General features: G+C 43.6%; 1 protein-coding gene across 2 annotated transcripts in view; it reads left to right on the top strand.

Annotated features, from left to right (window-relative positions):
- Positions 1–257: 257 nt before the first annotated feature.
- ZFYVE1 (zinc finger FYVE-type containing 1) overlaps positions 258–16156 on the top strand; it is a gene marked incomplete at its 5' end in the record, with an annotated part of 45808 nt that continues 29909 nt past the window's right edge. Inside the window, one exon of one of the 2 annotated variants that reach the window (XM_079698781.1) lies at positions 258–770. In XM_079698781.1, the coding sequence (XP_079554907.1) occupies positions 258–770 (513 nt within the window). The remainder of the gene's footprint in view (positions 771–16156) is intronic. The other variant, XM_079698782.1, reaches the window with a different exon arrangement.

The raw sequence follows: 16156 nt of genomic DNA, 5'->3' as shown, positions 1-16156 counted from the left end.
TTAACCACATATTTGCCTGCACTTTATGGAGGATGAAACTATCAAACCAAGTCAACGTTGCTGCTGATTCAGGAGTCTTGGCAGCAGGAAATTAAACATCCAAACATTTGTAAATGTGTGAAGAATTCTAATAAGACATCGAATGTTTTTTTAAAAACATTTTTTTTAAGGGTGTTCAGAACCCTGTGGAGGCTGTGCTCAGTCTTCGGACTCAACGCCTTTGTCTTCACTTCTGGGGAAAGCCCAGGTACCGTTATATGGTAGGTGCTTTCCTTCCCGGTCTGAATATGAGTGCACAGACTTCCCCAGCAGAGAAGGGCCTGAACCCTGGGCTGTTGTGCCAGGAGAGTTACACCTGCAGCGGGACTGACGAAGCCGTCTTCGAGTGTGACGAGTGCTGCAGCCTGCAGTGTCTCCGCTGCGAGGAGGAGCTCCATCGGCAGGAGCGCCTGAGAAACCATGAGCGGATCAGACTCAAAGCTGGCCACATCCCTTACTGTGACCCCTGCAAGGGCCCCAGTGGGCATTCTCCAGGTATGAAGCAGAGGGCGGTCGTGAGGTGCCAGACCTGTAAAATCAACTTGTGCCTGGAGTGCCAGAAGAGGACTCATTCTGGGGGTAACAAAAGGAGGCACCCTGTTACTGTGTACCATGTGGCTAAGGTCCAGGAGTTGCTGGAGGAAGAAGGGATGGATGAGGACACCAAGAGGAAGAAGATGACTGAGAAGGTTGTGAGTTTCCTCCTAGTAGATGAGAATGAAGAAATTCAGGTAAGCGCTCAGTGGTAGTAGGATTCATGTGGTGGCGGAACCCATCCGATGTTGGCAGCTGGCTCTCGGGGGAGGTCCAGGAGGAGCTCGAATTTTAATCAGTAAGAGGCAAGACCCCGGAAAGCTTAAATCTGCGTGGAGTCAGATTTAGTTTCTTACCAGCTGCATCACCTTGGGCTGAATTACTTTACCTCTCTGAGCCTTAGTTTTCTCATTTATAAGCTGGGGACAGTGCCTAGTTCCCTGGGTTATAGTGAGGATGAAATGACACAGTGTCTGTAAAGCCTGTTACCTAATGAACGCTCAGTGTGTGGTAGCTGTCATTATTATTTTTAGGATTATTATCAGGAAGAACTGATTTAGAACCGTTTTCTCAATGAGAGTACTTTGGCAAGTTGTGAATACATGTGAATGAGGAGGGACTGTGTGTGTGCAGGGCAAGAGACACTTACTTCTGGTGGGTCCCATAGGAGTGCAAAGCTGTAAGTCGCCACCCTGCTAACTCCGTTTAGCAACAGGTGTTTGAAAAGTGGCTTTTCGTAAGGGTAGCATCCTCTCCAGATGACCTCTTATTTTCATGTATTGGCTTCTGATCAATAGAAGCCAGTAAGGGCATCTGGGATTACAGAAGGACTGGAGAATATTTGATTTGATTCTGAGCTGGGGAGAGGGTGGCGTCTGATAGGAGCAAGTTGGGGAGATGGAAGTGTGTGACGGGGGCGATTGGGGAAGGGGTAGTAGAAGGTTTATACTCTCCAGTGAAGGTAGTACAATGATCGTGTCTATACTTTCAAATGAAGACTGCTTCATTTCACATCCTGGCGTCACTCACTGGCTGTATAACCAAGGGCAAGTTATTTAAACTCCATGCCTCAATTTCACTTCTGCATGGCAGCAGTAGTTGAGAGGATTCAAAGAAATTAGGAATAGAAATGGAAAGGCCCTTATCACAGGGCCTGGCACGTGGAGTCCAGTACCACTTTGTTGTGTTTGTCAGTATCAGGAAGTGTTTGTGGTACATTCAGTACTTTGAGCTGTGATGACTCCTCAAGTCTCCAGGTTGGAGGAGTACCTTTGTAAGTTACCGCTTGAAAACTTTCTAATTACCCAGTGAGTATTTTTCATCTGTCTTTCTCCACCTTAGATAAGGTTATGGAAATGAATTATGTCATGCTTTCTGTGTACGTCTATTGTCAGCTAAATACTTAGCTAACACAGACTTTCTTGCTTGGTTGAGAGGAACTAATAGAGTTATGGAAGAGTGAGCCAGATCCCATTCTGCCTCCCGTGCTAGCAATAATGTCTCCTCGATGGATTCTGCTCTAATTGGGTGACAGTGTGCACTAAATGTTTTACAAATGGAACACTTGGATTTGGATGATTCCTGTTGGTTTTGCCACCAGTTCTCTTTAATGTCAGCCTTTGGAAAGTCATACTTCGAATTGTTGTCACTTTTGTAAAATGAGAGGAAGATTTGGGATGGACCAGTGGATATTGTGTCAGCACCAAAAAGAGTATTTTTTGAGGGGAGGAGGATGTATTTTCTTTTTTCTTTTTGTAGCACTGATACATATTTCTTAGCAGAGAATTAAGAAAATATAAGGAAGTGTACTGAAGCAGACAAATCCACCTTTTTTTCTTGTAGTGTGTAATGTGTATATAATTAGGCTGTTTTTAAAGATTTCTCTCTTCATAAACAGTGACCACTTCCCCGGAAATAACAGTTTATTAATTGTAAGAAGCACTGGTTGGGACTAATGGGTGGGACAAGAATTTTGGGTGGTGACTTGTTCTCATAGGGTCATGGTGGAAGAGTACTTGGAGGAAATATCTAGTTCACTTTTCTAATGTGAATGTCTAAAACAATTAGAGAGATGATTGTCTGATACAAATCTAGATGGTGAATTCAGCTAAACTGTAGACTCCTGGAGAGCAGGACCACATCTTGTGCCCTGGATCACGTACAATGGTGGGCATGCTGTCAGCGCATAAATACTTGATTGGTGATGTCACATCTCAACCTCAGTTTTTTAGAAATGAATATCACATACATACTTAGTAAAAGAAAAAAACAAAACTAAAATCATTTGAAAGGGCATACAATGACAAGTTTCCCTCCTCCTTCATACCCTTAGTCTCCTTCATTAGAACAATCACTATTAACAGTTAACTACATGCACTTCTAGAGTTTTTTCACGTATACTTACGAATATATATATGTATCCTTTTAATTTTTCAACAAAAAGGGAATCTGATATACTTGCTGTTCTGTCCTTGGCTGTTTTTCACTGAAGGATACATCTTGTAGAACTTTCCTTATCAGCACATTGAGGTCTACCTCATTATTTAAAGGCTGCCTAGTACTCTGTTGAATGGTTTTTCTACAATTTTAGCCTATTAAGGGATATTTGTGTTATTACAACCAAGGATGTGTTGAATATCCTATAAATCTATTTAGAAATGGAATCTTTTTGTCAAATGATACGTACATTTTAAATTTAGATTGATACTACCAAATTCCTGAACCTTATTTTCTTAGCTTCTGCAGTACTTCTGTGAGTCTCCCCTGGGTTCTGGTCTTGGCTCATGATAGTTAAAATTTCAAGAGCCCTTACTGTGGTGCTTGGCACTGTTCTTAGCATTTGAGCTCATTGAGTCCTGATGAGAACTCTGTGTATTAGTTTCTTACTGTTGCTGTAACAAATTACCACATATTTAGTGGCTTAAAGCAACACAAGTTTATTCTCTCATTGGTTGGAGGTCAGAAGTCCTAAAATGGACCTGATAGGGCTGTGTTCCTTCTGGAAGCTCTAGGGAAGAATGTGTTTCCTTATCTTTCTAGCTTCAAGAGGCCTCCCGCGTACTTTGGCTTGTGGCCCCATATCCAGCTTCAAAGCTGGTAGTGTTAACATCTTCCAATCCCTTTCTCTGTCTTTTTTCTTCTGTTGTCACTTGCCTCTCTGTGGCCCTTCTGCCTTCCTCTCACAAGGTCTTTGTGGTTACATTGGATCCACTTGGATAATCCGGTATAATCTCCCCACCTCAAGGTCCTTAATTCAGTCACATCTGCAGAGCCTTTTTGCCCCATGAAGTGACGTATTCACAGGTTCTGGGCATTAGGATGTGGACATCTTCGGGGGTGGGCTGGGGTGGGGGGCAATTTCAGCCTACCACACCCTATGAAGTAAGTTGTATGTCTTAGTCAGTTGGGCTGCTATGACAGAATAGCATAGATGGGGTGGCTTAGAAACAACAGAAGTCTATTTCTCACAGTTCTAGAGGCTGGGAAGTTCAAAATCATGGCACTGACAGATTTAGTGTCTGATGAGGGCTTGGTTCATGACAGCTGTCTTCTCGCCGTGTCCTCATATTGCAGAAAGAAGCTCTCTGGGGTCTCTTTTATAAGGGCACTAATCCTATTCATAGGGGTTCTACCCTCATGACATAATCACCTCTCACAGGCCTTACCTCCTAATGCCATCACCTTGGGGGTTAGATTTCAGCATATGCATTTCAGGGGGATACAAGCATTTCATATATAGCATTGTATTTTCTAGATGAGGACACTGAAGCACGGAGAGATGAAGTGACTTGCCAAGATCAAGTTACGATTAGCGGCAGAGGATTTGCGATCTAAGATCCTTGCTCTGTGATACTCCTGTTCTGTCTCAGTAGGTCATTTAAACTTTCTAATCAAACTTCATTCTGGTCAATAGCATCAACTCACCAGTTCCTCATGGCTGCTGTGAGAATCAAATGAAACATAGCTCTATATAAATGCAAGACGTTACCACTGAAGAACTCCTTCCTCGTAGCAGTGAAGATTCCATGATTTAGGCCCCAACTTTGTTTTTCTTTTCATGTTTCTAGGCATTTGTGGGTTTTGATCATTTTCAGTTTAGTACATAGGGATTATTTTAGTAGCTTGTAGGCTGTTACTCTTATGTGTGGTTCCCTCAAATTCTCTGGCCTAGAGTCTCCTAAGATTTGTTGTTTGTGATTTGAGTATTATTTAGTTTCTTTTGGAAAACCTAAAAGGACAAAAAGCTTCCTTTTGGTGGTGACAATTTTATCATTACCTTGTTGCCATTTGAGTGTATACTAGAATGGCAAATTTGAGGAGAGACTGACTTTTGGTCTCAGAAGCAGGAACTCATTGGTGGCTTTTAAATGGACACATCTGGCCTACTAGCCAAAGACATTCATTCATTCATCACATTTACTGAGTATATGTTCTGGTGCCAGGCATTTTCTAGGCTCCAGGAAAGCAGAGTTCACACATGTCAAACACATAAAAAGGTGGTTCAGATGTATAATCAAGGAAGAGTGACTGGGAAGCCACTTTTGCCGGATAGTTAGGGAAGGTTTCATTGTAAAGGTGACTTTTAAGCAAAGACCTGATGGTTAATACTACCTGGGGAAATAGACCTCCAGACAGAGGGGAATGAGAACAGAAAGCAGGTGGGATGGCATGTTTGAGTAGAGAAAGAATGCCTGTGTGGCTGGAGTGAGCTGGAGAGAGTGGTGAGGATAGAGGTGCAGAGGTAAGCGGGTGCCACATCCTGTGGGGCCTTGTAGGCCAGGGAAATAAGTGTGGATTTTAAGTGTAATGGGAAGCACCAGACTGCTTTATGCTAGAAGGTCACAGGAGCTGGTGTGAAGACTAGATTGTAGTGACTGTGGGAGGACAAGAGGGAAAGCAGGGAAACCACTTAGGAGGCTATTGAAGATGCTGAGGGGAGAGGTGGCTTCAGTTTGGTGCGATCAGTGACATGGTGACATGGAAAGACATTGATGAATTTGGGACAAAGTTTGGATGTAAAACGGGAATGCTGATATATTAGGTGGAGGGGTGAGGGAATGAGAGAACTCAGTGGTGACTCCTAGGCATTTGGTTTGTGCAAATAACACCTGCCTAATACCCCAGGTTTTATTGACTTAAATTGATAAAACTTTAAGAACTCAATTCACACAATAAAGAGAGTTAAAATAATCTCATTTGGTATTGTCTAACACAGTAGTTCTCAGCCAGGAGAGATTTTGCTCCCACAGGGGGCATTGGGCAATGTTTGGAGACATCTCTGGTTGTCACAGCTGGGGGATGGGGATTATGTGCTACTGGCTAGTGGATAGAGGCCAGGATGCTGCTAAATATCTTAAAAGGCATAGGGCAGGGCTTCCCTGGTGGCGCAGTGGTTGGGAGTCTGCCTGCCGATGCAGGGGACGCGGGTTCGTGCCCCGGTCCGGGAGGATCCCACGTGCCGTGGAGCGGCTGGGCCCGTGAGCCATGGCCACTGAGCCTGCGCGTCCGGAGCCTGTGCTCCGCAACGGGAGAGGCCACAACAGTGAGAGGCCCACATACCGAAGGGGGTAAAAAAAAAGGCATAGGGCAACCCCCACATGAAGAATTATTTGGTACAAAATGTCAAGAGTGCTGAGATTGAGAAAACTCATCTAAGAGATGAAGGTTCGATGTGATAGGAGATCTGGATTCCAGTGAAGTGGAGAACATTTAACCAATACACCACTTTTTCCTCCCTCTTTTGATTCTGTTCGTTCCTCAGAGGTAATTTAACTGAAATCAGTATTCTCTTTTGGCATATTTTGTAACCTTTCTAGTGAAATGGTTAGACTTTCTGTGTTGTATTCATTGATTTTTCTAGACCTTAGTGGAACTGTACTTGGAAAACCAAATGACTCATGGACCCTTTATTTAGAGCCGCAGTAAGTAAATGATCCACACTGACAAGTCATCTATAATCTCTTGAAGTTAGAGAGGACACCCTTAGCAAATAAATCAAAGGTTAGAAGAATAAAGTTCTAACAGTTAGAGTTCTTAGTGGAGGTAGGGGGTAGTATTTTCCTATCGGTTGAGTCTTGTGAGGGATGCAGACATCTTGTCTTACCAGAATATTTCTACTCACGGAGAAAAGGTGAAAAAAATCATATATATGTATATAATAAAATTATATGTCTATATATAACTTTAATATATATATAAATATTTAAACCCCATACAGGTTTTTCTTTCACAACCACTTTATTCTCCACTGTCTCTTTTCTACAAACCTCCTATAACTTCCCTCTTTCCAAGAGAATAGAGCAGCACACTGGCAAGCAATTGCCCGTTTCATCTTCATGCTGACTGGCCCCTGATGGTAGCAGATCTGTGGAGCTTTTCATGCCAAAAGACTCCTGAAGTTAAATCCCTCCTGCTGAACATGCAGGGTGATAGGGAAGCCCAGTGACCCAGGAGTGGTCAATGAGAAGCTAAGAAAGTGTCCCCTGGGGCAGGCCCTCCTGGACTCAGAAATAGACAGCCTTGGTCCCTGACTGAAAGGGAAGGCCAAGGTGAGTCTTCAAGTCCTTCCTTCAGTGAGTCAGTGGTGGACCTCATGTCACTGAGACCGTTCCTTTAAGAAGACCCATCACGTTGTTTGGCTGCTTCGCTTGTTTACAGTCCCAGAATAGTGTGGCTCAAAATACTGGGACTTGGCTTTTTTTTTTTTTTTTTTAATTGGCTAAAAGAGACATTATTCTAGTGGGATTCAGGAATGGAAAAGAGCAGAGGATGTTTTTGTACTGTATGAGAATCCTTGACCACAAACTGCCTGTGCTGGTCTGCCCCATTTTTGTGCTCCTTCTGTCTTAGACTCCCCTGCTGGTGACCCCTTGGCCTTGTCTTCCGCTTCCTGGTCTAGGGCACCTTTCTGGGGCTTGCTCTTTCCAGGATCTCTGTTTCAAACAGGCTGGCAGAAACCCCTCAGGACTTAACTGGTCAATAGGTCAGGAGCCTGGGGATCATAATCTTCTAAATTGTGGAACTTCCCCATTTTTCTCTTTGAATGGTCAAACTTTTATAATGTAAGGACTAATTTTGGTGCTGTGGCTGGTTAGCCCTTTGGCAAATTCTGGTCAGAACACAAATATATTTACAGTCACTTATTAGGTGCCATATTAAAAAATGTAACCAAAAAAAATTCCTATGGATCTGCTTAGGAGCTGTCTGTCAAAATAATAAGCAGTAATTGGTAGAACAGCAAAGGCTCCCTCCACCTCCCCCACCTTTTACTCATAGAAACTCAAGTAAAAGCCCCTTTTGTTTAGTAATAGTAGTAAGGGGAGGGCATTGTATGTATTACTGGGAAACCAGGATTGAGGATGACTCAGACAAACAGGAAGATGAAAGAGCCCCTATTATGTGCCTCTGGTTTCTGCCCCGCATCTTCTGAGCTCTCTCAGCCTTGGGCTCATTCAGTTGTAACAGGCTCCTGGCATTTAACCTGGGAGGCTATTTTGTTTAGTCCAAGGCTGTTTAAAATTTGACACATACAAGCCATCAAAACCACTGTGAGTCAGCTTTTCAGGGAACCTATCTTTAACTATTTCAAGTTACCTCCAGTTTGTGTGATTCTAATTTTTTCTGGTCTGTCAGTTCCTTGAAGTGATTGATTTTTTTTGGGAATTCAGCAAACATTTGGCTTTTTGAGTCAGGGTTAATATAAAAGGCAGATTTCTTATTAAGTTGACAGTGTATGTTTTCCCTGTGGATGCATCTCCTGGCTGTACCACTCTTGAGTTTATCCTGCAGATTGTGTCACATGGAAGCCTTCTGATGGCTGGCTGGACTTTTCAGGGGAGTCCTGCCTGCTTTGGGAAGAGCTCCCAAGAGATTATCTCTGGCTGAGGTTAGAACTCCTAAATGTATTGAGCACATTTGATCAGTGAGGGGCAACCAGAGGCAAGCTAATGGGTGAGACCACAAAGGAGGGAAAGAAAACAAGGATGTAGAGAGCTCCAGGCAAGAAGAATTGGAAACACCTATGGGAAGGGACACAGAGGAACTTTTGGAGGCAGGAAAGGGTGGATGTTTCCCTGGAGGATGTTTTGTTCATTTTGCCCCTCTTTTCAATGGCTTTTGGCCAGTAATTAAGAGGCTCTCTTTGACAAGTTTGTGAGGTTAGCTTGGTGTCCTTGGGCAGAGAAGTATGTATACCCACCATACGTAAGCACCTGACCTCTGGCTTGACTTCACTGGAGGATGATCTGTTTTCTGGTAGCTTCTGGAATTTTTTTTCCTCCTTCCTGATTTTCTTCTACTTGTTGACTGGATTACTGCTGTCTTTCCCAGGGAATTTGACTCTAGATGTTAGAGTACTGGAAGAGAACAGACAGAGCCTGATTCTGGCATGTAGACACAGACACCCCAGGTTCAAGTTAAGAGAGGACATAATCCCGAGCCATTCAGCAGTCATAGAGTAATCTAGAAATTCCTCTACTTCTCAGCCCATTCTCCTGCCTGGCGAATATGTCATCTACATGGCTAAACTGTTTTCCATAATCTCTCATAACCTTTTCTTTCAAAGAGCTTAATTCAGTTTACAAGTATCATTCAACAGCAGTCATAAACATTTATTGAGTGTCAATTATATGCCTTATTAGGTTGAGTAATCTCTGTGAAAAATACTTGAAAATGAAAATTCAGCGGTTAAGCAAGACTGGGGAGGGATGGCAGAGCCCTTCATTCCTGGGAAAGCCTCACTGTCTTTTGCACTTGTCTCTGAGTAGAGGCTGTTTGAGAATCCTGTAATTCTTTCTGCACACCCTCTCTGGTCCTTGTGGCCAGTAATTTGTTCCATTGTGTGGATATACCGTGATATCTGCACTCAGTGTCGATGGACATTTTGTATACCATATATATTGTTTGATTATTGTCTTTCTTCTCTCCATTACAATGTAAGCTTTATGAGGACAGTGATTTTTTTTTTAATTGGGGTATAATTCATGTAACATAAAATTAACCATTTTAAAGTGAACAGTTCATTGGTATTTGGTATATTCACAATGTTGTGCAGCTACCACCTCTGTCTAGTTCTAAAACATTTTCATCATCCCAAAAGAAAGCCCTGTACCTGTTAAGCAGTCCATCCCAGAGGGCAGTGGTTTTTTGTGTGTGTCTTTTTTTTTTTTTTTTTGCGGTACGCGGGCCTCTCACTGTTGTGGCCTCTCCCGTTGCGGAGTACAGGCTCCAGACGCGCAGGCTCAGCGGCCATGGCTCATGGGCCTAGCTGCTCCGCGGCATGTGGGATCTTCCCGGACCGGGGCACGAACCCTCGTCCCCTGCATCGGCAGGCGGACTCTCAACCACTGCGCCACCAGGGAAGCCCCTGTGTGTGTCTTTTTTATACAACGTTTATTATTTTCCAATTATAAAAATAACAGACTTATCATGTTAAAATACTGAAAATACAGAACTACAGAAAAGTATACAGTTTTATCTTAATTTTACAATAGAAGAAAGCCACTAGTATCTCAACCCTTTTTAAGGTTGCATTTACTTTTTTCAAAAATAGTTTTATTGAGATATAATTCACATACCATATGATTCACCTGTTTGAAGTGTACAGTTTAATGGCTTTTAGTATATTCACAGATCTATGCACCCATCATCACAGTCAATTTTAGAACATTTTGATCAGACAGTGATTTTTTTTCCCCTTCTGTTCATCCTCATCTAGAACAGTGTTTGGCATATGGTAGGCACTCAAATAATATTTGTCGAATGAATAAAATGCATTAATGAGAATAAATCAGTTTAATCATTATTCAGCAAACATTTAATGAGTGCCTATGATGTGCTGACAACTGAGGGAGATAGAAAGTGGCACTAAGACACTGAACTCGCCCTTGAGGAGAGGACAGTCGCGCGGTAATAGAAAACAAATACGTAGGGAATTCCCTGGCGGTCCAGTTGTTAAGACTTGGGCTTCCACTGCCATTGACCCTGGTTTGATCCCTGGTTGGGGAACTGAGATCCCACAAGCTGCTCAGTGAGCAACAACCACCACAACAACCAAATACATAGACGTAAGGTGGGGCTTCCCTGGTGGTGCAGTGGTCAGGAGTCTGCCTGCCAATGCAGGGGACATGGGTTCCAGGCCTGCTCCGGGAAGATCCCACATGCCGCAGAGCAACTAAGCCCGTGCGCCACAACTACTGATCCCATGCACCACAACTACTGAGCCCGCGCTCTAGAGCCCGCGAGCCACAACTACTGAGCCTGCGAGCCATGACTACTGAAGCCCATGCGCCTAGAGCCCGTGCTCTGCAACAAGAGAAGCCACCGCAATAAGAAGCCCGCAGACCACAAGGGAGAGTAGCCCCTGCTCGCCGCAACTAGAGAAAGCCCGCACAGAGCAACGAAGACCCAACACAGCCAAAAATAAAATAAATAAAATAAATAAATTAAAAAAAAAAAAGAAATAAGGTGAATGACCTCAGAGCAGTACAGAGAGGTCATTATGGAAATTCAGAGGAGGGTGATATTGCTGGAGTGGTTACTATTGTTATTTAAATAGTTATATGCAATACTGTTACTTCACCAGGGCTCCACTATCACATTCCATGTAGAACAGAAACCAGGCCCCTTTCAGTGTCCACCTCAGACATCAAAGATCTCCTTATAAAGCTGTGTAATCTATTAAGATCTTCGACATAAACTGTGAGAAAGGCACTTTAGGGAGTCTCTAGTGTACTAATAATTCTTGGAATCATGGGACCTCATTGTTATGAAGACTGAATGTTTTCTTATGCATAATATATGTATTATGCAATCTTATAACAGCTTTTTAAAAAAAATTATTTTTGGTTGCATCGAGTCTTCATTGCTGTGTGTGGGCTTTCTCTAGTTGCGGCGAGCAGGGGCTACTATTTGTTGCGGTGCGCGGGTTTCTCATTGCGGTGGCTTCTCGTTGCGGAGCACGGGCTCTAGGCACGTGGGCTTCAGTAGTTGTGGCTCGTGGGCTCAGTAGTTGTGGCTCGCGGGCTCTAGAGCACAGGCTCAGTAGTTGTGGCACATGGGCTTAGTTGCTCTGCGGCATGTGGGATCTTCCTGGAGCAGGGCTCAAACCCGTGTCCCCCGCATTGGCAGGCGGATTTTTAACCACTGCGCCACCAGGGAAGTCCTAACAGCTTTTTTTTTTTAATTGAAAATATACATCCTTTTGAGGGAGGGAGTGTTATGTGTTGAGTAAGTTTCTTCCTTGTCCCATTATCCCTGATTGTTTAAGGAGGCATTTATTGGAAACCTTCCCTCAGGAGGGTTTTTGCTTGGGATAGATAATGTAATGAAATTCTGCGGTGGTGGTGATGAGTGTGGCCTAGAGGCAGACTAAGGCAACTGCAGCAGCAATGTCAGTCAGCACTTCTCTCACATTTACTGCATGCTTCCACTGTGCTGAGTGCTTGATGTGCATTAACTCACTTAATCCTCACAGTGACCCCGTAAAGTAGATTGCGTTGTTATCTTCATTTTACAGGAGAGAAAACAGAGGCCCAGAGAAGTTAAATAACTTCTCTATTCTAAAGTCAGTGAGTGGTCAAGGCAGATTGGACCCTTAATGGTAACACTACGCTATTCCCTTCCCCAGAGGGAATATAGCATTTAGACATTCTGTGCTGTGTCCATTCATTCATTTAACAAATAAGTGTAGATTTCCTGTTACGTGTCAGGCTCTGTGCTAGGGCTACAGTGGTGAACAACATAGCCCAGACCCTTGCCAGCCTGGAGTACATTGTAGTGGGAAGCTCGGAACCAGGAATAATGGGAAAATGTTATCAGAGATGGTGGGTGAGGAATGGAGGCTGTGAGCAAGGGTTGAGTAAATTGTCCGTAGTGTGATCCAGGTAGAGGTGGATCTGAACCTAGCTCTTTCTTTTTTTTTTTTTTTTAACATCTTTATTGGAGTATAATTGCTTTACCATGTTGTGTTAGTTTCTGCTGTACAACAAAGTGAATCAGCTATATGTATACATATATCCCCATATCCCCTCCCTCTTGAGCCTCCCTTCCACCCTCCCTATCCCTCCCCTCTAGGTGGTCACAAAGCACTGAGCTGATCTCCCTGTGCTGTGCAGCTGCTTCCCACTAGCTATCTATTTTACATTTGGTGGTGTATATATGTCCATACCACTCTCTCACTTCGTCGCAGCCTCCCTTCCCCCCTGTGGCCTCAAGTCTGTTCTCTACGTCTGTGTCTTTATTCCTGCTGTGTCACTAGGTTCATCAGTACCATTTTTCTAGATTCCGTATATATGCGTTAGCATATGGTATTTGTTTTTCTTTCTTAGTTTACTCTGTATGACAGACTCTAGGTCCATCCATCTCATTACAAGTAACTCAATTTCATTATTTTTTATGGCTGAGTAATATTCCATTGTATATATGTTCCACATCTTTATCCATTCATCTGTTGATGGACATTTAGTTTGCTTCCATATCCTGGCTATTGTAAATAGTGCTGCAGTGAACATTGTGGTACATGTATCTTTTTGAATAACGGTTTTCTGAGGGTATATGCCCAGTAGTGAGATTGCTGGGTCATATGGTAGTTCTATTTTTAGTTTTTTAAGGTACCTCCATACTGTTCTCCATAGTGGCTGTATCAATTTACATTCCCACCAACAGTGCAGGAGGGTTCCCTTTTCTCCACACCCTCTCCAGCATTTATTGTTTTTGATGATGGCCTAGCTCTTTCTTTTTAAAAAAATTTTCCATTGGGGTTTATTATAGGATATTGAATATAGTTCCCTGTGCTCAGCTCTTGTCTTCTGTGTAGCCTGGTGGTGTTACTGCTAGGTCCTAGAGCCTTTACCAGAGCTTGTGTCTGTTTTTTTTTTTTTTTTTTTTTTTTTTTGTGGTACGCGGGCCTCTCACTGTTGTGGCCTCTCCCGTTGCGGAGCACAGGCTCCGGACGCGCAGGCTCAGCGGCCATGGCTCACAGGCCCAGCCGCTCCACGGCATGCGGGATCTTCCCGGACCGGGGCACGAGCCCGCGTCCCCTGCATCGGCAGGCGGACTCTCAACCACTGCGCCACCAGGGAAGCCCTTGTGTCTGTTTTTATAGCTGGCCAGATATGGGTATGCTATGCCACTTAAAAGGGCATACCATCTTCCATCTGGAAGCTCCTTGGAAGAGCCCCTTGAGGATGACGTGGATCTTGAGGATGACTTGGTATTTCCAGTCTGTCCTCAGAATTCAGCATGGCTTTGGAAAGCTTTTTATGGAGATATAAATGGAGAGCTGAACTGGGTGAGTTGGGTGAAGTCAAAGAAACTTGACCATGGTGCTAAAAATGACCCTTTTAAAAAAATTTATTTTGTGGGTCATCTATACACAGAAACATTTCTCTTTCCTGCTAGAGGAGGGGAGCTGCAGGCAGCGCTGTGAGGTTATGTGTCAGAAGCACCACTGGTAGTTAGAAGACATGGGAGGAGAATTCCTGACCTCTCAAATAATGGAACTCTTTGGGGACACTGGAGTGGAAGAAAGTGATCTTTGCCCTTATCAGATGTGCTCCATGTGTTTGCAAGGCCAATCTTGTGACTTCAGCAGTCTTAAGAAAACATTTGATTGAGAAACAGTTGTTTTAACATGAAACTCTATTGACACATACATGGATAAACACAAAAATATACACTCCTTTGAGGATAGAATGAAAGGTAAGTTTCTAAACTAGTTGGGTTGGGGGAAACAGGCTTACTAGAACTTTCTGGCAATAGGAGTTTGCTATTGGAATGGAACCTCCTTTGGTTTTGGACTTTAAAAATGGAGGGGCTACTGATCTGTATGACACTGTTTAAGTAAAAGTCTGCCTGAAAATTAGGCCATGGACTGAAATCATTGGCTGGAGGTTGAGTTCCCTCACTTTCCGCTTCTCCTTTCCTTCCCACAGAAGAAGGAAAATGTTACCTAAATTCTATACTTGTGCTGGTCTAACATCATTAGGTCAGTGCCAGACACTAGATGAAGCTTGATACATGTCTGTTGATTTGCGGACTGAAAAAAAAAACACACAGCCTAAAAGCTGAGAATTATGTTTTACTCCGTGACCTTACTGAGGACTATAGCCTGGGCTACAGCCTCTTAGATGGCTCTGAGGAGCTGTTTCATAGGGGTTAAGGGAGGATCCAGGATATATGGGAGTTTTTGCTGGGAACCCCCCCCAAAACCTTGTCGTCCAACATCAAAAGATTACTGCTAATCACAAAGAACAGACACCTCAAGTTAATGATTTCAGTGCTTTTCTGTGTATGGGAACGTGCAAGAGTCTGGGCTCACTGAAATCATTCCTTTGATATGCATCTTCACTATCTAGGGTCAGTATCCTGTTTTTCTCCATCCTGAATCCCCCTCAGGGTGAACCATGGGGGGAGGGGGGAGGGGTGGCTGCCATGGCTGATGGCTTGATGGGGGCAACATTCGTTGTTTACCACGATGGCAGGCAGCGTTCTTTGTTTACTGAAATGGCAGGCAACTTTTTTTTTTTTTTTTGTCTACAGATTAAATGAAGTAATCAAGTTTTAGTTTCCTTCTGGAATAGTGGTCCCAGTTCTGATAAGATCGAGAATCTGTTTTGGTTTCTTTGGGTTCTGTCTCTTCCTCTGAACTCAGGCAGAAAACGGAATGAAAGCAGAATAACCCACAGACCATCACATAGAAGTAATTAGTGGGAACTTAACTTTGGGAATAATTTATTAATTTAGATTAATTTTAGAATCTCAGTGGAGAGATATAAAATCGTCTTCGTTGGCTCAGGGGTGGGATTTATCATGAGCCTTAGGTTGTGGTGGGGAGCAGCCACGCTTCCCTTAGCCCTTTCCATTACTTTGGGGAAGGAGCTGATTTTTGCCCTCAGCTAAGGGAACACCATAAGAATTTAGAGGACTGTCTGATTGTCGTTGGTACAAATCAGATCCTTTTCACCCAGAGAGACCAGAACTGAAAGGACCTCAGTGCGGAGCTTCTTTCCTTTGGAGTGTTTGCTGATGTCTTTGGAGTTTAACTTTCAGTCTCTGTGCTGTGTTGAACTTTCTTCCTTCCAAGGCTTTTTATGTCAGTTTCTATCCCATCTCTTGCTTTTCCCTTCCCAGGCCTCCTCAGAACAAAGCCCATGTGGTCATTCTTCTTGGAATAATTCTCTGATGGTTAAGACGGAATTTCTTTTTTTTAAAAATTTATTTACTTTATTTATTTTTGGCTGTTTTGGGTCTTAGTTGCTGCACACAGTCTTTCTTTAGTTGAGGTGAGCGGGGGCTACTCTTCATTGCGGTGCGTGGGCTTCTTATTGCGGTGGCTTCCCTTGTTGCGGGGCACAGGCTTCAGTAGTTGTGACATGCAGGCTCAGTAGTTGTGGCACACAGGCTCTAGAGCTCAGGCTCAGTAGTTGTGGCACATGGGCTTAGTTGCTCCGTGGCATGTGGGATCTTCCCAGACCAGGGGTTGAACCCACGTTCCCTGCATTGGCAGGCAGATTCTTAACCACTGCGCCACCAGGGAAGTCCCTAAGAAGGAATTTCTTGAGGGAGACTGTCATCATTCCCGTTG

This window comes from Hyperoodon ampullatus (assembly GCF_949752795.1).
Source record: "Hyperoodon ampullatus genome assembly, chromosome: 3".
Classification (NCBI taxonomy): Eukaryota; Metazoa; Chordata; class Mammalia; order Artiodactyla; family Ziphiidae; genus Hyperoodon; species Hyperoodon ampullatus.
Note: the sequence above shows the minus strand (reverse complement) of the source record. Positions and strands in the feature narration are given on the sequence as shown.